Genomic DNA, 19,933 nt, shown 5'->3' on the forward strand with positions numbered 1-19,933 from the left:
ATTTCTTACCAACATGTTTTCCAGCATCAGTATCATGAAAAACTTCTACTTCCTCAGGTTCAATTGTCGAGTTGTACACCTTATCAACAAGTTGAGCATCAAACTGAAGTTCGGATTCATCAATACCAAGTTCGCTTGCTTTACGTCTTACTTCCTTGACAAAAGCTTCCTAAAATGTATTAGGTTAGGATTGTTTTATATATCATAAAGCGGAGGAAAGTAGTAATAAGGCTAAAAAGTATAGCAAACCAAAGGCACAAATCTGCTTTCTAGCCACAGATAGGTATGAGAATAGATAACAGGTTAAATCTTCCAGTTGCATAGCCCTGGTTGGTAAGAAAGTAGCAATATTTCATTGAATTCAAAATACTAAAATAAATGTGTCATCCATCAGCTAATACTTGTGTCTCACTACCTGACAGTGAAATCATATAATCTAATTTGAATCTGGAGGAAAAGTGGACAAAATTACTCATCTTTTATACGATTCATTATCACTAAACCATATATAACTTTGGCCAAAAAGACATGACGGAACCAATGGTATATAGTAAAAAGTAAAAAACCACAGAAATTCATTCTCCGTATTGCATAACACTACAAGTTTTACACAGCTGTCCAGGTTTCATAGTAGTAGCTTCTTTAGTTAAACCTTCAATAAATCTAAAAAAGTTAGTCTATGATCTAGGAATAGCTTGGTAAAACTTGTTTTATGCGCAACAAAAGTCTATTATTTTGCTGCTCAAAACACAAAAAATATACATTGTGTAAAATATACATAAATGTGTGCAGAAATTTACATCAATGAGTATGTGATCTTCAATCAATATTTATATATCTTTTCAGCAGGTTATTGATTCAATAATATGATGAAAGAATCAAAACAAAATCTAGATTACATTCTCGAGTCAGTTTGATTGCAACAAACCCATGTAGATTCAGTAATCAAGATGTATCAGTGTATTAATATATAGCACTTCATATTGGTGGCAAATTAGTTCATTTGTGATTGCTTAGCCAAAACAGTATTACAGAATTAGCCTGCTCAGATGAGGACATTATTCTTTCTAACCCATAAAAAACTGGCTATAACTGAATACAATAGCCAGATATACTGGAATTTAAAATTTGAATATTCTGAATGGATATAATTTTAAGCAAGTCATGATATATGTCAAGTTTTACTTTGAAAAACAGTAATTTCATCTATCAAAAGTAGAAAAAACTTTATTTTGTATACTAATAAGTTCAATTGTCATTTAAATTCACTTATTTGGCTACCCCCAATTAAAATTTGATGCTCTCTCAAGGGTTTTGACAAAAACCAAGGTTATCGTTAAGTAATTTACTTATGTTATACAAGACTCATTATCACAAAATATTTACTGTAGAAATAGAAGTACAAATCATGTGTTTGAAACCAAATTTTGGAACTTGAAAATATAGTCTGATAGTGGAAATCATTGGTCTTTCAGGGAAATCTAGCTTTGATGACACAAAATTATGATACATTTTAGAACCCCTGACAAATTTTATTATTTAGTCATAGATACATATTAAGTAAGATGGGTATTCAACCTTGGGAAGTAGAAACATTCAAAAAGACACTGTTGAAATAACATATAAATCATAGTCCAAGATAACACAGTTAGTATGTGCGCACCATGCAATATAGTGACAAAGACATTAAAAAAGTTAAATTTTCAATTGCAATTAAATCCTGTCATGGAAATTAAAAATAAAAAACAGAAATAATTGCATAAAATGTGATTAGAATTCAAGTGATCCCTGATTCAAAATAAAACATGCCTGTGCTGAAATAGCATCTTACCATTTTGAAGTGAACTTGACCTCGGCGATATATTGACAATCTTGGAAACCAAACATCTAAATACGCCTAATAACAAATGTTTGATGATAGAGTTATACATATACACCCCCATCAGACTGCCAAAAACCCATTCATTAATGCCAAGTATGCCTCAAAAATCCATAGAGTTAGCTATTGTTGAGCCCAGTCGCCAGTATCAGGTATGACAGTTATATCGACTAAAGGCCTAAAGGCCTAACTGCACAGAAGTGAAAAGTGTCATTGTATAGATGGTATGGAACTAAAAAAGGAACAATTGGACAGAATGTGAGAGAATGGTCTACATTTTCATCACCATCAAAACACATATAAAGAGAAAAAGCTAGAAAACTGAATATTACTGAATTTAGATAAAAATAAACGAAAATTAACAATTCTTACTTGCACTGATGATATTGACGTTTTTCCCGAACTAGTTGATTTATATGACTTGACAGACGCAGCAACAGCTGGAGGTGGTTTCGTTACAGTTTTATTTCGTGCGACTATCTCTTTTTGTTTTGGTGGTTTTTGATCAATTTTTTTCAGTGCTTTGTCTTTGCCACTGAGGGAGCTTTTTTGGTCTTCCTCTTGTTTTGGTTTTTCCTATATACATTCATACAACATTTATTACTTTATAAAATATATATTACAGCAATTGTCATAAGGAGACCCTAATTATGGCAGATCATGTACCAACTATTTCCATCTTCCTGACTTTATTAAATCCATCTACTAAGTCTTTACTAACCCAAAGTGTATCATCAAATTCAATTCATCAAAGGCACTATGTATGTTTGATATAATCTGTTAGCTATAAAGTTTTCATGCGAAAGTACCGTTCCTAAGTAAAATAGGGTGAAGAATAATGATAAGATAGCTAGCTTAAGATAGATAAGATAGATATACATTTTGTTTTGAATTATTCAAAGTTATCTTTTTGATTCAAAATTTGATAAAAGGATGATTTATATGGATACCCAATCCATACTGTTTCTACTTAAACAGCATGGGTTTATGAAAAGATCTAAAAAAGGTAGGAAATCTAAATTGAAAAGTGGAATGAGAATAGTTCATTACTTCTCCTTGATTCTGGTCAGCATTCCATGCTGCACTGCTTTCTTCATCCTCTTCTTCACTCTGTAAGTTTTAAATTAGTTTTACATTGATTACATTTACTGCAAAGAAAATCGAATATGAAAGCACCCTTGTGTCTGAATACTAGGTTAGTAAAGTCCAAGGGCTATAGGTCACAAGAGTAGCGTGGGGTTATCATATTTCTTGTCGAAAAGTTGAAAATTAACAAATGACATTTGTCCTGTTGCCAGTTTAAATTTGATAAAGAAATAGACAGATAATTGCTCAAATGAGTTGATACGAAAGGTGGTGGAAGCAGTTAATGACTAGTGCTTATTACCCATTGAACAAAAGCAAAATGTTGAAACCCCTGAAGCCCATGCAGGGTAATAAGCACTAAGCAGTATCATGGTGAGTGTGGCTATGTCCAAATTCATTCTAAAATAATATTTTTGAATATGAAATATTGAATATATTATAAATTGGTTGATGTTCAACATAAAATTTTGCAGAAATTTTTGTAAATCAATAGATTGAATTTTGAATGCATATAATAGTTTTGAAATTTTAGAGTGTCAGGAATGAAAAGATATCTATTTTATGTCTGACCATTAGATGAATGCATATAATAATAAATTTTTGATTGAAAAAATTCTTATTTCTTCTGAAAATCCTACGTTCACTATATATGATATCGCAAAGAATGAAATATTAATTCCATTATAAATACCATCCTAATGTGAGCATGTTCTAATATTCAGCATAATTCGCAAAGTACTGTAAGCCTGTTTACAGACCTCATCCTCACTTTCCTCTTCACTTGAACCTTCTTGTGATTTAGCAACAGCATTCCACAATTTAGCAGCTTCTGTTGCGTCTTCTTCTAATCTTGAGTCAGTCCGTTGACCTTCAATAACAATCTGTGCAACCTGTAAATGTTATCATATTTATATGCATTGTTTCCTAGCTTCGCTGTAAATGTTGTTTCATATTTATATGCATTGTTTCCTAGCTTCGCTACAATCAAGGCTCTAAATCTCTATAACAGCAATTGTGTTTATCTCAGGGAATGACACAAGGAACACCAGTCTAATAGAGAATATTGTAATCGGACACGGAATGGACCTATAGATACACTTTCATCACACCTCTGATTACCCGGTGTCTGGTTTGCAGGTTCCAATCTTTGAAAGCAAGAGTATTGCTGGACTCTTCGCAATCATAGGATGGTTCAAGACTCTTCTGCCATCAAGTCTATGCATCTGAAACAAATTTCTAGCTACCTAATCATATACTTGAAATGGATTGGTAACTGGACAATGGGCTGTGTTATGCCATATGATTACGCCATCTTATTTACTTCCCCAGATAAATATGATATTTTATCTTCTTTGGTGTGGAAAAATTGCCTTTTTTCTGCAACTAATGAACAAATGGATTTCAACTTTTTAGTACGTTAAGAAAGTCCCTGAATTTTTTTTTCCTATGTGGATTAGGGAATATTTCATGCTGAATTTTGGCAATTTTCTAAACTCATTGAGATTAGGGAATATTTCATCCTGAATTTTGGTGTTTTTCACAACCCTAGTATACAATATTCAGTGCACATTCATATGATATTTAATAAAATTCTTTCAATGTTTGTATGGAATGCTGCTGAGAATGTGATGAACATACTAGTGATATGACATTTGTGCCAATACATTCAAGCAATGCTCTCTTATGGAAGCCACAATTAATTGGTGTTAAGGATTACCGGTATGTAATTCTGAACTTAGTTGATAGAAAGTGGTTTCTACTTGGCTTATTTATAGCACTGCATGTGTACCTGGTAAGAAGCAAACAAAATGCAATTGCTCATTCAAAAAAAAAAATATAAAATTATTCACATTGCTAAAATCATTTATAAATATTATGAATTTTATGTAACACATAATATGACTGACTTCAAATATAAATAAAAAGAAAATTTGAGAAATTGCAAACAATTTAAACGAACCTTTTGAGCATGCTCAGTTAACTTGGCAGATCTGCTTGAAATCGGTCGTAAATCAGCTTTAGTAGGCTAAATAAAAAAAAAAAATAGAGATTTATCAATTCCATAGTTCATTTATGTTTCGCTGATAAAACCATATTTATATTTAATAACTAAGATGTTGGCTACTTGGGAAATTATTGGCAAAAAAATTTGCAGCAAGAACTAGTTTTGCCTATAGCAGTTTTGGGGTGACTTGAGTCAAATTCAAATCCCATTTTTAATGACTTAATATGACTCAACTTAAACTTGACCAATCACCTGATAGACTTGAAAGCAGAGAGCAAATTTTGGTCTTTGAGATAACGAACAAAATTCTGGTAAAGTATGATTTACCATGACAATTAATGTTGTATTATTAAGTCGTGACGTGAAATATGTGATTAATTTAAAGTTTAATTCCAAAATAATGATTATTTCACGTAAGATGAGAAATTTCATGTCGTGGTGTCAATATAACTCATAGTTTATAAAAAACAATGTTAACCTAACAGTTACAGTATTGGACTCCACCATGCTGACATCTCAGGTTAGAGATCTTGGATGTACACTGCATGCCCATTGCGTTACCCTAAGGCAGGGGTTCTCAACCCGTCGATGCATATTTTGTGGCCCGCAAAGATCTTTGATGAACCCTAACATATATCATGATATGTGTGGCGTAACAAATGTAAACGATTTTTTGCTATACGGTATCATTCTTCTCATCCAGTACAGCGCATGATAAGACTATGGATTGTGTCATCACAGTAAACAGATTAATTATGTATTTTTTTTTTAGTAAAAATTGAGTTACTTAAAAAAGTTACTTCCAAAAAGTTCCGCCCGATTTCATAGCATTACCAGTTTCAAATTTGAATAAATTTTGTTGTATGATAAATGGGGACTGCAATATTCAACATTTATAACATCCAATTAAAAACAGGTTAACTATGATTCTTTTTCAAAATTAAAAAAAAAACATTTGATTATAAAGACTTTATAATCGGGCGAAACTCTTTGGACACCCTGTATAATTAGTATAGTAGTGAGTATACCGGTAATTATATTTTTCCTATGTTGTCAAATTCTGTCTTAGTTCTTGCTAGGGGAGAAGTTGCAACTGCAAACTTACGAATGCTATCCATTAACTATGTTTCAGAATGCATAAAAATGAATACAAGAAGAATATTCAAAATCAGTATCGGACGAATAAATAAATTAAATAGCATAAATACATGATGATAATATTCTGTGGCCCCTCGCATATTTTTGGTTAAAATGCGACCCTTTTACTTGGGAAATTGAGTATCTCTGCCCTAGTGTAATAAATTTAGTAAGCAATGTCAAACAAGACCGTGATCCTTTCCAAAAAAGCAAATCTTCTGTATCAGTGGATACTTGTCTACTAGAGCCTCGTTTCAGATAAAGGTGTTAAAATACCAGATAATGGCATTTTGGCTAATTATTGGACAACACAAATGGAATTCCTAAAAAATAAATAGTTTATTATAACAGAATTGATTTTTATCAAGTATCAGTATTTGTTAATTTAATCTCAAACCTCTGGCCAAGCATCGTCTTTCTCAGTTTCTTCTGAAGCTTCCGATTCTTCTTCTGATTCTGCCTCCTGTTCTTTCGATTCTGCTTCTTTTTCATCCGTTTCCTCTTCAGTCGTTCCTTCCGCTGTTTCATCTTGAAATGAAACTCGTCCACTGGACTTAACTGAACTGTAAAAATGATGATATTTCATCAGTTGATAATCTTCTCACAATCAAAGGCATGTTGATTAAAAATGTAATCATCAAATAGGTCTACCTGCTTTCTTGTGAATTATCCTTCAGCGATGGTTTAATTGACAGCTTTTGAAGTTCCGTCACTAAAAATATATATTATTTAAATTATTATTCACAGTGCCTATAAGTAAAATTTGGCATATTTAATGAACATTTAGCAAAACATTCTGAGAAAATATTTGAAACTTCCAAATTGAGATTAAATGTTGACTCGAAGAAAAAGAGTGAACTTAGGTCATTTGGAACATATTCTGGGGAGAACATAACCTTTGTGCAAAGCGTCCTGAATCATAGAAACTTTCCAAGTACAATCATGCACAAACAAAAGTGTTCAATAACTTTGCTTCATTTTTGTACAATAAATAAAAAAATTTATGGGTTGTCTTTGTTTGGTCACCCGGAATTTACAAAACAGACTAATATGGTAAGATCTGTATAGACAATTCACTCAATCTGTAAATATTGAGTAGCTTTTCTAAAATACCTGTTTCCGTTTCAACACTCGATTTTATAGTTGTGCTCTTGTATGTCGAGGACAACAAATCAGGTTTTATATTGACGTCAATTTCAATAATTTCTTTATCGGGCATAAATATGGCAGCTTGATCCCGTTTCAATAAAGCATTTGGCAAACTACCTCTGGTGATAGAAGAACTCTGCAAAAAGGTTAGCTTAGTTACACTATTGGTTAGATAAAAGTAAAACAATGCTGACAACACTGCTTGTTTGTCCACAGTCTTCATTAGAAAATACATTCTAAAGTATAAGTGGGAAATCTAATCGAAAATTTTGCCCGATATTACACATACCGTATTTTCCGGCGAATAAGACGATTTTCTAGACCTAAATTTTTGGCCTGATTTAGGGGGGGTCGTCTTATTGGGCGAATATGGTAATATTGATTTTTTTCGATGTCAGTTTATTCTGCAATTAGGACCATGAAATATCTTGCGAGCGATAATATGCCCTCCCCGACAGTTTAGTTTGATGAATAGGCGTTCTCGCTTGGTAAATCTGGAATATAAACGCTTTTTAATTATTGTATTTGAAGTTTCCACATTTGCGTGTGCATCACGAGCAGAGTATAAGTCGCCAAGATGGCGTCGCATTTGTGTGTGCATCACGAGCAAAAGTAATCGATGAAATGAGAGAGCATTAGCGCGTAACTGAAAAATACAACAACAGAATCGGTTAAAAATAATAGTGCGCTTTTTTGCTAACTGTCGAACGGAGACGCAGGGTTGCGATTTTCTTACTCGTCTTATTGGACGAATACACGGAAAAACCCCCTTTTTTGGGGCCAAAAACAGGCCTCGTCTTATTGGCCGGGTAGTCTTATTCGCCGGAAAATACGGTATTTAAAAAATTTTGCCCGATATTTACAAATATTTTGTACGATGGTCACAAGACGCACGCCTATCACTCCAAGGCCCTATACATGCATCCACAGATATCTAACAATATGTAAGAGCTACTTTCATTCGGAAGGAACAGAATCTTTCCTGTTCGACATACCCTGCCTACCCAATTTATCACTACCTGGGTGAGGTGGGGAATTGAACCCAAGATGTTTAATCTGCGATGTCAATACAATTAAGACTAATGTTATAATTTGATTATAAGTTTGTAGAACTAATTATAATTAATAATATTTAATGGCATATTGGATAGCAGCAATTATAATTCAATCCAATTTTATTTTTCATTTTGCACAAAACAAAATGTAGCTATGAGTTAAGATAATCATTCTTTGTCTGTTGTTTCATGTCTCAATTAATTCGAAAAAGGACCTGAATGTTTCTCAGGAGTATTTCACTTAGGCATATAAGTGTCCAAATTATTCTACCTTTAGTTAGGGGGTTGGACATGGAGTCCAGCCAGATGATATACAATGCTCAATGCAATAACCGAATGATCGAGCAAAATCCAGAATTACTTTGTCATGAATTATAATAATTTTATCCATTTTTTCTCAACCCCGAACATGAAAGTTGAACAAGCCAAGTTTTTTTTTATACGACATAATTATACGCCTTTTTAACCAAACAACGCTCTACACAACCATATAACTTGGAAGGGCCAAGATCTTTCTGTTCGTCATTGCCTACCCAATTTGTCACACCCTGGGTAAAGTAGAGAGAACCCGGGATTCTGGCTTGTATAATTGTTTATACTTCACAATTCAAAAGATCTCTTTTTACAATCAACATACACAATATGTCATATGAGAAATGATAAGTTTTTTAAATATAATACCTTTTTACTCCCCGTTTTGTGAGATAATGCTGCAGCAGATGACTGACTTCCAGGCCCTTTCATTCCTTTCATAGCTTGATAACCAGTTTCTGACGTACTTGCAAGAGTTCCACCTGAACAATGATTAACATAGTTGAAGATTAAATATAATTTCAACACTTCAATGTAATGTATGGAAAAATGTTGTTATAAAAGTTCGCTCAAAGCACCATGCAAACCTTTAACTGAATGTAGAAAGACAATCACTGTTACACAAAGAGCTATGTATAAACAGTGTGATATCATAAATATAAGTTGATACTTGATGATGTACTTGGAATAATTCAAGTCAATACCACTGGGGAAAAAGATGAAAGTACAAAGTTGAGGATCTTAGAACAAACTTATGTGAATAAGAAAATGCATGTTGTGTTCTACAATCAATCTCAATTGATTGTTACTTATCGATTTTAATCGGTAAGTATGTTGATAGGTATTTGTCTGTCTGTCTGTATGTCTGTTAGATGCACACGATATCTCACGAAAGCGAGATTAATTCTGCTCCAGATTTTGTATATGCATTCATCTTATCTCGGACCAGAAGACTATTGATTTTGGGCAAATTATGTCGTATAATTAGCGAGTTATTAATTAATTAGTGATGGGACACAAGGTGTCACTATGGAGTAAGAGCGCTGTTTTGAGGGGTTCCCCTAACTTTCGATCGATAAGTCTTCGATCTATGACCAATATTCTTGTTTTTCAGTTACTTATGACCAAAAATCAATATGGCTATTACTGTTAAATAAAGTATTGTGATAGGATGAGAATCTTCCGTAAAAAGTAACCTACAGTTAATGTTTTCACCACACTAAAATACAAAATATGTGTCAAACAGTATGTGTAGAATGTCAAAATAAAATTATGGACAGAATTTCAGAATGAGGGTAGAGAAGAAGAAAACCAAAAGTGGTTATCGAACAGAGATGCCTTTAGGATAGGTGGTCATTTAACAATTGAACTACACTTCTCATAGATTATGTACAACAATAATTGGCGTTCCAGAAGTGTGTGTACCAATAGTAAGGTAAATAATTTTGTTTGCGTATTTTACATCAAGATGTGTGAAGGGACTGAAACCTATGGGCAGGGGGATATTCACTTGGCTAATACAGACAGTCCCCGAACTCGTAATAGAACTAAAATAAGTAATAAAACTATAATCGGAATAAAATTAAGGCCTAACCCTAACCCGGTACACATACTACGGGAGTACCCAATAACTTGTTAATTTAGCATCTCACCACTAACAGTTGTGGATGACTTCTTTACAGACTTCAATGGCTGTTTGCCTTCACTTCGAACCGATCGAGGTAAAGAACGACTTGAATGGTCGGACAAATCTGAAACAATATGTTTATTAACTCTATCTTCACCATTATAATCACTGGATCGATTATAGTAGAAAGCCTTAACGAAAAAGCAAATATTAAAATATTATTTAATTTTTTTTTATTCAAAAAAATTAACAATAATTAGTCAACTTATTACTAAATTAACACTCACAAGGTTCATCTTCAGATTCATTAGAATAATTCAATGATGAAGCTTTATCTGATGTTTTCTTTAATGTTGACCTGAAGTGAAGATTTATGAATAAATATTCATTCATCATGCTTATTTATACAGTGATAAAAGCAAGTTTTGCAAACACAAATATATGCAATTGAAAGCCTGAAATAATATTATACGCATGTTATTTATTAGAAGGTCCGGCCCCTCGCTCAGATTTTTGTTTAGTAATATCAGAGTTCTACCTTCTGCTTAGAATAAACAACAACGTCGTTTTATGGTCATCACATAATGGGGTAAAATGATGTAGAAGAAGTGCAAAATATCCTTTAATCTATGTTCGATAGGAGGCATGCTACACGCAGCGCTGGAATTTGTTCATACTTTTCGCAATTAAAGACTCTCAAAGCATTACCCATTGACCAGGCTTCTCAATTGTACAGTAACTGAATATCCTATCATTTGAACTTAAGAAAAAATGGCAATGCTTAATTTTCAATGATATATTTAACGATATGCTGAACTCAAGGTTCCAACTGTTTTCAGATATAGCATTAAAGTTTATAAGGAATTAAATTTGTTTAAAGACATAACACTGATGAATGTTTTAGAAATGATAAGTGTTCAGGAAACTAAATGCACAACAAAAAAATTGTGATGCTAATCTATTTCAGTCTCTTCAATTTATCTCATGTTTCATAATTAAGAACCTCTGTAGCTTTGTAGGTTGAGAACCTAACTATTAACTTACTTTGTACTAGCAGATTGAACAGGTGAAGGTGGAATAACAACTTGTGATTGTTGTTTTGATGGTTGTACTGGTGTAGGTGGTTCAACTCCAATTACCGGTACACCGTACTGTTCCTAAAACACAACAATGTGATTTGGTAACGTAAAAGTCAAAAACAATGAAATATTTATCAAAGTTACTGTTTATGAAATTTTAGAATTAAAACATTAGTTATGGAATACATTATGCAGGTTATATATTTAATACCCGAGTTGAAAAGATCTTGAAGGATATCAAGAACAAGGAATAGTAGGGTCGGATAGAATTTCATAATTAACGTAGAGAGAGAGAGGAAAGCTGATAAGACTGCTTAATTATATGACGAACCACGGCCTCTTGCCAGTTACTAGTCCGTTTTGGGTATGGAATTAGTTAACCAGATATTTGTTTGACATACATGGACTCAATGGAGAGGGACTGTGCCTGACTATTGGTCACATGAATCACCCTGCGCCAACAAGGGGTCCAGCAAGCTTCTTGCATGTGATTTACCACTATGGAATTCTAGCCTGCGAACCTGTATAAGGAAATCAATATTCCTAAAGCTTAGCACAATGTGCCAACCAACGAGCCAGGAATGAGTCAAGCAATGAGATAAATGATTTATTAAAAATATAAACATGACAAATGTATACACAAAAATTAACTTCTTGAAAGATATATTTCAATACATATTTATTTTATAATATATTATATGCAATGAGAAACACTTAGAATACCAACTTACATTGACATGTGGATATGTATCTGCTAGAGAATGATGTTGACTTGAGTTATCTTGACTTGCTGATAATAGTGATATCTTATCTGATAGTGTTTGTTTTACTGATAAAAGAAATAAAACCATTGATTTGAAATAAGTAAAAAATATTTTATTTTTCTTATTCAGCAATGAAAATAAAGTATTTACCAATATTGCTCGTAATTGGCATGGCCCCTCCATAAAAACTTGATTTTCCATGAGATGAAGCTGTGTCACCAGGAAGAACAGCAGGAAACACATTCTGAACAAAATAAAAGATATTAACTGAACTCAATTTGAATTGATAGTAAACTATTAGTTCATTTCTAGCATTGTGTGTTTGAATAGGGTATAATATTATCACCAAATTTAAAGTTGACCATTATTTCTTATACCAAAAATAACTGAAAAACACAGTAAATTTTTCTATCAGTCATACAAAATGAAAAAAACAGGTCAAAATGTTTATCCAAAGAGTCGACAAATACAGGGTGACCGCCAAAAAATTAAACCAATAATTTTCTTAGTTACCCCCATAAAAGTGAAAGACATTTATTTAAGACTTGAACTTCTGTTTGTGTATGATTGTACTCCTTGTAACCTAGGAAACTTTGCACAAAAGTAATGTTTTCATCGAAATATGTTCCTGGGTTCTGTTTTGTGATCATCTTTTAGTTTGGTGTATTTAAGATAAAATCATCACCTGAAACGAAACTCATTTTTTGGGGGGATCAAGAACCCAACAAAAAAGTTCATTCAATCACCATTCAATGGTAAAATTGATTAAGAAATTCACCGATTACTTTAGAAATTCACTTATCTTACCGGTTTAGAGGAATGACTCGAAACAATAGAAAAGGCTAGCTCAATAGGTTGCTGCTGTAATGGTGATAGTTTTCGTTGTTTGGTACGTTTTTGTGGTTTTGTAGGCGGAATTGGTTGGGCAGAACTGTAATGAGCAAACTGTCCATCACCGTCAGAAATGAGTGTTCCTGCAGCCGCATGAGGAGCTCTCCTCCTTGAGTGCGTTGAAGATGTTGAACTTGAACTTCCATGACTTCGTTTGCTTTTTGCTTCATAAATGACCTGAAAGAAAATGACAGTAAAATTTCACTTCAGGTAAGATCAAGTGAAAATCTTGAAAGCAAATTTTTTTTAATATATTAAAAGCTTCAAAATAACAAACTCAAACAAAATGAAAATTGTCTTGCCTTAATTCGTTGAAATTGACAAACTCCAGACTCAGACACTTGGATGGCTAAATGGCATAAGAGGAGTGGTGAAACTATTATGGATTAAAAAAAGTATTAAACAACAAAAATACTCACATTCTGTAGTGGAACTTGTCTTTGAATTCCAACAACTCTCTGTTGTGTAGCAGGAGTGTTTTGTGGTACAGCTGGCATCTGTCGGCTCTTTAGCATAGTTTCACTTTGGTTGACCATATCTACATGCAAAATCACACTGTCGTCCTGAAAAATTATGATTGAGTCATAAATGAGAGATATGAGTTTGGAAATTCGACATGTGTCGGATTTCGGACTCCATATTCTAAAGAGTTAGTTGTTGAATACAATTCTGAAATAAATAAAATTTCGTAATGAGGAGTTGAGAGTGACTTTATGTACCTGTAATGGTTGCTGACGATGTTCTTGACGATTAAAAGATTGGTCAACTGGTTGTCCAATAGACTGTTGCTGATCACTATAATGTCTTGGAGAATCATCTGCATGTTTTCTGCAAACATAAATTACAAATCAAGGAGTTTCTCGCATTCTCGCATAATCTACCAAGTTTAGACCAGCCATGATGGATGGAGGTGGATCAACACTGAGGTTCGAGTCCTCGATTTCTAATCTGCCAAGTTGACACACCTTTGATCCTGTGTTTTCACATGTTGATCTTCTCCATCTGCATGCCGGGTCTCTCTTCTCATCCTTGCGCTTTCTTCTCTCTCCTTTTCTTCTTGTTCTTTTTTCTGTTTTCTCTCTGCTCTTTGCCTTCTTCTTTCTTCTCTCCTTTGTTCTCTTTCTTGTTTCTCTTCCACTGTGAAATTAGTTTACAGTTTAGTTTCCTAAATTACACATTATATGCATACAAGTTCTACATTTGAATAGACCAAGCCGACCTGTATTTAGTCGGCCAATGGATGCCTATTTTGGGTGGGCATTTAAACAGTGCTAAGATTTAAACCTTTTGAGTGCCCGAATTATAAATTTATATCTGCCTTACCAAGTCAAGCCCCACCCTCAAAGTACACTGAAATCATTATTTTACAACGAAAATGACAGGCAAGACCTGAAACAAAATCTCTCTTTGTGTGACATGAACATTTATATAAGCTAGCAGCTAAACGCCATATTTTCAGACAAGTGACCTAACAGCTGTTCAGCGACAGCCAATCATTATATGCCTGCAGTATACCTTATATACCCACTGATATGTTGCGTTACCGTATAGGTCGCACTATTAGGTTTGTGTTAAAAAAGTTTAATTTAGAGTTGACTCGCACATAAGATGAACTGAAAATCTAGGGATTTAAAAGGCCCTTTCCCTAGCTTTTTTGCATAGATACCTTCTTATTTTTTTTTTTTTTTGTAGGGCTTAATATAATGAAAATATGTTTATCGACACCTGTGAGCTGAATTAAGTGCATGTATGCTAGGCTTGCACGTAATTGACAAAAATCAATTCCGTAATTACGGCCAAATCGATGACGTAATGACCCCGTAATTGCGAAATTTTTTTCACATATTTAAACCTATCATAACAACAAATTTAATCCACTTCTATTCCGAATGGGACATCGAAGTTTGGTTTTCATATTCCCGGCAGTACTACACGCCGGCGACAGATGTGAAAACAAATATCAAGGAATGAATTCAAAATAATTTTATTCTGATTTTTATCTTTTGTATTAGCTTTGATTTTCCTTTATCAACTTTATCACCAAATTTTATGCGATCAATTTTATCATTACCAACACTGGTAATATATTTATGAAACGATAGTTGACTTTTTTTGGATCGTATTAACGTATTAATACGACTTTCGTATTAAATAAAAATTCCGGGTTGCTAATTTATTAATCAACTACAAGCGTATTCTCTCGTTTAATTATACTTTCGCTTGCCTCGCGACGAAGACTTGTTATTTCACCGTTTTTTACAATATCAGACTTTACTACTTAGTTAGCATTTTATAATAAAAATTGATGCCGACTTATTGACGATATTCCGATTTCCATGCTTCATTTTACATTAAATCATTTCGCGGCCTAAATGTTATAACATTATTTGCGATAAATTTAGATCAAATATTAATTATTTGCGCATAATTTAAAATACCGTACTTATATGACATGCCTTCTCCGAAAATACGAAGTTATATTGCAAAACAATGCATTTTGTCTTTTTTTTTTGCACTCATGGAAATATTAATTTATTTTTTTAACTCAAGTCGACAATCCTATTTGCCAAGATTGACACAAGTTTGGTCGGGTGCCGGTGGTATTCGAGTCGACGATAAAACAAAATAAGTTGCCGCATTTGGTAAAGACAGGTAATCATATTTGGCCAACATATCGCGAGGCATTGTGAAAAACATATTGAGCAATGCCAAGTCCGGACAGATATATAAGGATAAAATCGGTAAAAGAACATCAAGATTTTGTAATAGAAAATGGATCTGGCGCAGAATAAACACAGGAAATCGCGTCGTATTGTTGTTTCTCTGTCGTCTCAATCACTTTACCGATGCCGAAAAGACTAAGTTGCGTTGGTTCATTGCGCAATTTCTCTTCCGTCTTTATATTGCTGTTTGATAAGCGCGACATTAATTATCGCGGCATTTACAAATAGACCATGTTTTATAAGTTGATCTCTTACATTTTTTAGTCATTTCACCCGAAGAAGTTGAAACCAGGTGTGTTGGCGTCCATCGGTCTCAACACAATTCTATTCCTTATCTACGGTTAATATGTACATTGGCCATGCTAGATAAGTTGATAATAGGTTAGTAAATGACGCGGTATGCCTTCCCCATCTGCGTAACAAGAGAGAGAAAAACGGCTGCGAATACCGGAACTCTAACTTCTTCTACTTGAACTTTTAATTTTTTCCAATTGACGGAATTGACTGCTTTGAAGTAAGCTTGTTTCAATCGCGAAAGCGCTCGACCAATAATTACGACTTTACGTAATTCGTAACTTCGCTTCCGTAACTCGAAATAATTCCGTAATTCCGTAAATCTGTAAATTACGTACAAGCCTAATGTATGCAAGCGCAGACCATACGATTTTCATGAATAACCAACTCGCTACAAACCTGTATATCATTGCCAGTACATTCAGACCCCTAAGCCTGTTTTGCACTTATGTCGAGCGGATTGGTCGCACCTATATTTTTTTTTAAAAATTATGAAATTATTTTCAAAGGGTACAATTTGAAAAATTTGAATAAATGACAGCATACAAATTCGTTGTTCTTCTTCTTCCTGTTGCTTTCTCGCTTCTTCTTCCTTTTCTTTCTTTCTTGCGACTCTTTCTTCGTCCTAAGAAAAAAAGTGGCTAGTACATTCTAAAAACCCATAAACAATTTCTAGATGACCAAAATAATGGACAAAATTTGTAATACTTTTTGGTCAAATTAAATTTTTCTGAGAAATAATATTATACATTCAAAAAAACATTTTGGAATTTTCTTCAAATTACTGAAGAATTGATTTTCCATTTTCCTCATATAACCTAGTGTGTCTGCCATGTTTTCACTGGAGTTGGATCCTTTTACAGACCTTTTTTCTTCTTGCTTCTCTTCTTGCTTCTCTCCTTTTCTCTCTTTCATCATGTTCTGCTTGTTTTTGGTATTCTTCCTGCAGTATTCTTTGCTGTTCTGCTTCATGGATCAATTCTTTCTGTTCTGCCTGTTTTCTAATTCTCTCCTTCTGTAAAATAAAAGATAAAAATATATATAAACTTATTATGTTTGAATGTCAAGACTACAGAAAAGTAAAATTTCATACACATTTCATAAGAAGAGGTTAGCAAGATAATATAATTAAAAAGCGAAATATGACATCTCATTCACTATTTAGTTACCAGTCCATGTACAGTTATAGCTAACTAGTTAAATATTCTAGATCAGTGGTTTTCAACCATGGTTCTGACAGTACAGTCCCAGGGGTTCCACAAGTTTACATTTAAATTAGAGAGCATATTTTAATATAATGTACATTGTTTAAATATAACCCAGGTATCATATAATTTAGGTATCTTCCACTAGTGTTGCAAGGATGTTCCGTGTCAAATTGTTGTTTCACATTTTTTGGATTGATATACTTTATGAATTGCATAGGATAGGGCTTCCTCAAGCCTTTGGAATATTTCATTGGGCTTCCACTCTATCAATAAAGTTGAAATCTGCTGTTCTAGATGCATGGATGGTAGGCTTGCACGTAATTTACAGATTTACGGAATTACGAAATTATTTCGAGTTACGGAAGGGAAGTTACGAATTACGTAAAGTCGTAATTATTGGTCGAGCGCTTTCGCGATTGAAACAAGCTCTCTTCAAAGCAGTCAATTCCGTCGATTGTAAAAAGTGAAAGTTTAAAAAGTATAAGAAGTTAGAGCTTCGGTATTTGCAGCCGTTTTTCTCACTTTTCTCTCTCTTGCCAATACGCCACCGTGATAATTAATGTCGCGCTTATCAAACAGCAATATGACGACGGAAGAGAAATTGCGTAATGAACCAACGCAACTTCGTCTTTTCGGCATCGGTAAAGCGATTGAGACGGCAGAGAAACAACAATATGACGGGATTTCCCGCGATCCGGTAAAAATCAGCAATATGACGACGGAAGAGAAATTGCGTAATGAACCAACGCAACTTCGTCTTTTCGGCATCGGTAAAGCGATTGAGACGGCAGAGAAACAACAATATGACGGGATTTCCCGCGATCCGGTAAAAATCAGCAATATGACGACGGAGAGAAATTGCGTAATGAACCAAAGCAACTTCGTCTTTTCGGCATCGGTAAAGCGATTGAGACGGCAGAGAAACAACAATATGACGGGATTTCCCGCGATCCGGTAAAAATCCTTTGCAGACCGTTGACGGTCTGCGGACCGGCGGTTGGGAACCACTGTTTTAGAATACTTAAATCGAATCCAGAATCCTATTCTATTTTTATAGTTACCGTATTTAAATAGTTGGATTTCTCCACCACAATGCATGATTGAAATTTAAAAAAAAGCTAAATTGTAGCCTAAATGTTTAATGTATAACTATCTTTGTGCAGTATTTAATTGAAAATGTCCTGATCATTGGATTATATTTAACCAAGGCAATGAGATTTAAGAATTTAGACGATCGTTTTTTTGTTTTTACCAGTTCAATATTCTCAATTTAACTATCGTTTTATCGTTTTATATCAGTCCGGACTTGTCCTTGCTCAATATATTTTTCACAATGCCTCGCAATATTTCGGCCAAATATGATTAACTGTCTTTACCAAATGCGGCAACTTATTTTGATTCTTGAAAACCACAGACACTCGTCCAAATTTGTGTCAATCTTGGCCGATAGGATCGTCGACTTGAGTTAGAAAAATAAGTTAATTTTTTCGTGAGTGCAAAATAAATGTCACAACTCACAATATGCATGTTTTTGCGATATAAATTTGTATGGTATGTATTATGGTATTTAAATTATGCGCAAATAATTAATATTTGATCTAAATTTGTTGCAAATAATGTTACAACATTTAGGCCGCGAAATGATTTAATGTAAAATGAAGCATGGTAATCGGAATAACGTCAATAAGTCGGCATCAATAATTATTATAAAATGCTGACTAGGTAGTAAAGTCGAATAATGTTAAAAACGGTGCAATAACAAGTCTTCGTCGAGAGGCAAGCGCAAGTATAATCAAACGAGAGAATAGGCTCGTCATGGCATTGATAAATTGGAAACCCGACATTTTTTTTAATACGATTTTAATAAAAAAGTCAACTATCGTTTCATAAATATCCGTATACCAGTGTCGGTAATGATAAAATTGATCGCATAAAATTGGGACTGTTAATTTGCGAAGGTGATAAAGGAAATCAAATTTAGCACAAAAGATAAAAATCAGAATAAAATTAATTTGAATTCACTCTTGTCTTAACATCTGTCGCCGGCGTGCAGTACTGCCAGGAATATGAAAACTCAAACTCGATGTCCCAATCGAAAATGAAGTGGATTCAATTGGTTGTTATGATAGGTTTAAATGTGTGAAAAAATATCGCAATTACGTCATTACGTAATCGATTTGACCGTAATTACGGAATTGATTTTTGTCAATTACGTGCAAGCCTAATGGATGGTTTGAAAGTAGAATATCAAACCGATCATCACTTATAAACACCAACCCTCCTTTGATGGCAAATGATCTTTGGAATCATCATCATATAATTTGGTATTAGCCGCTGGAGTAGCAGTTTTGTAAATAAAACAGAAATTTTCCGTTTTGTTGGAAAGTCAGAGTCACCTCCAGATTAGTTAGTATACAAACGAATAGAATGAATAGGAATAGTTACCCTTCGCTGTCTATCTTCTTCTGCATGTTTCTTGTCAGCTTCTTGGTTTTCATGCTCTCTGGCAATTTGTGCCTCCCTTTCTTCTCTTCTTCTTTGTCGTTGCCTTTTTCTTTCCAACTTTGCAGCTTCCCTCTTGTCTTTCCTTTTTTGTTTTTCTTCCTCTATTTTTAATACTTGTTGTTTTTGCTGAAGTTGTCTTTGAATGGGAGAATCAGCGAGGCTCTTCAGTAAAAAAGAAATTATGAATACAATCAAACAGAATGATTTGTTAAAGAATTC

The 19,933-nt window shown here is 33.7% G+C and overlaps 1 protein-coding gene across 3 annotated transcripts in view; it reads right to left on the reverse strand.

The window, feature by feature from the left end:
- LOC120337708 (uncharacterized) overlaps positions 1-19,933 on the reverse strand; it is a 43,003-nt gene that overhangs the window by 15,065 nt on the left and 8,005 nt on the right. For 2 of the 3 annotated variants that reach the window (XM_078111170.1, XM_039405585.2), the window contains exons 10-31: positions 19,655-19,876; positions 16,867-17,016; positions 16,548-16,626; positions 13,950-14,121; positions 13,704-13,812; positions 13,404-13,547; positions 12,901-13,161; positions 12,244-12,337; positions 12,061-12,158; positions 11,295-11,407; positions 10,538-10,608; positions 10,276-10,374; positions 8,993-9,105; positions 7,221-7,392; positions 6,759-6,819; positions 6,505-6,670; positions 4,926-4,991; positions 3,724-3,855; positions 2,930-2,989; positions 2,252-2,455; positions 1,832-1,897; positions 10-169 (exon numbers count right to left, since the gene is read on the reverse strand). In XM_078111170.1, coding sequence (XP_077967296.1) covers positions 10-169; positions 1,832-1,897; positions 2,252-2,455; positions 2,930-2,989; positions 3,724-3,855; positions 4,926-4,991; positions 6,505-6,670; positions 6,759-6,819; positions 7,221-7,392; positions 8,993-9,105; positions 10,276-10,374; positions 10,538-10,608; positions 11,295-11,407; positions 12,061-12,158; positions 12,244-12,337; positions 12,901-13,161; positions 13,404-13,547; positions 13,704-13,812; positions 13,950-14,121; positions 16,548-16,626; positions 16,867-17,016; positions 19,655-19,876 — 2,812 coding nt within the window. The remainder of the gene's footprint in view (positions 1-9; positions 170-1,831; positions 1,898-2,251; positions 2,456-2,929; positions 2,990-3,723; positions 3,856-4,925; positions 4,992-6,504; positions 6,671-6,758; positions 6,820-7,220; positions 7,393-8,992; positions 9,106-10,275; positions 10,375-10,537; positions 10,609-11,294; positions 11,408-12,060; positions 12,159-12,243; positions 12,338-12,900; positions 13,162-13,403; positions 13,548-13,703; positions 13,813-13,949; positions 14,122-16,547; positions 16,627-16,866; positions 17,017-19,654; positions 19,877-19,933) is intronic. The other variant, XM_078111177.1, reaches the window with a different exon arrangement.

The sequence above is a fragment of the Styela clava genome, chromosome 1 (assembly GCF_964204865.1).
Source record: "Styela clava chromosome 1, kaStyClav1.hap1.2, whole genome shotgun sequence".
NCBI classification, from domain to species: domain Eukaryota; kingdom Metazoa; phylum Chordata; class Ascidiacea; order Stolidobranchia; family Styelidae; genus Styela; species Styela clava.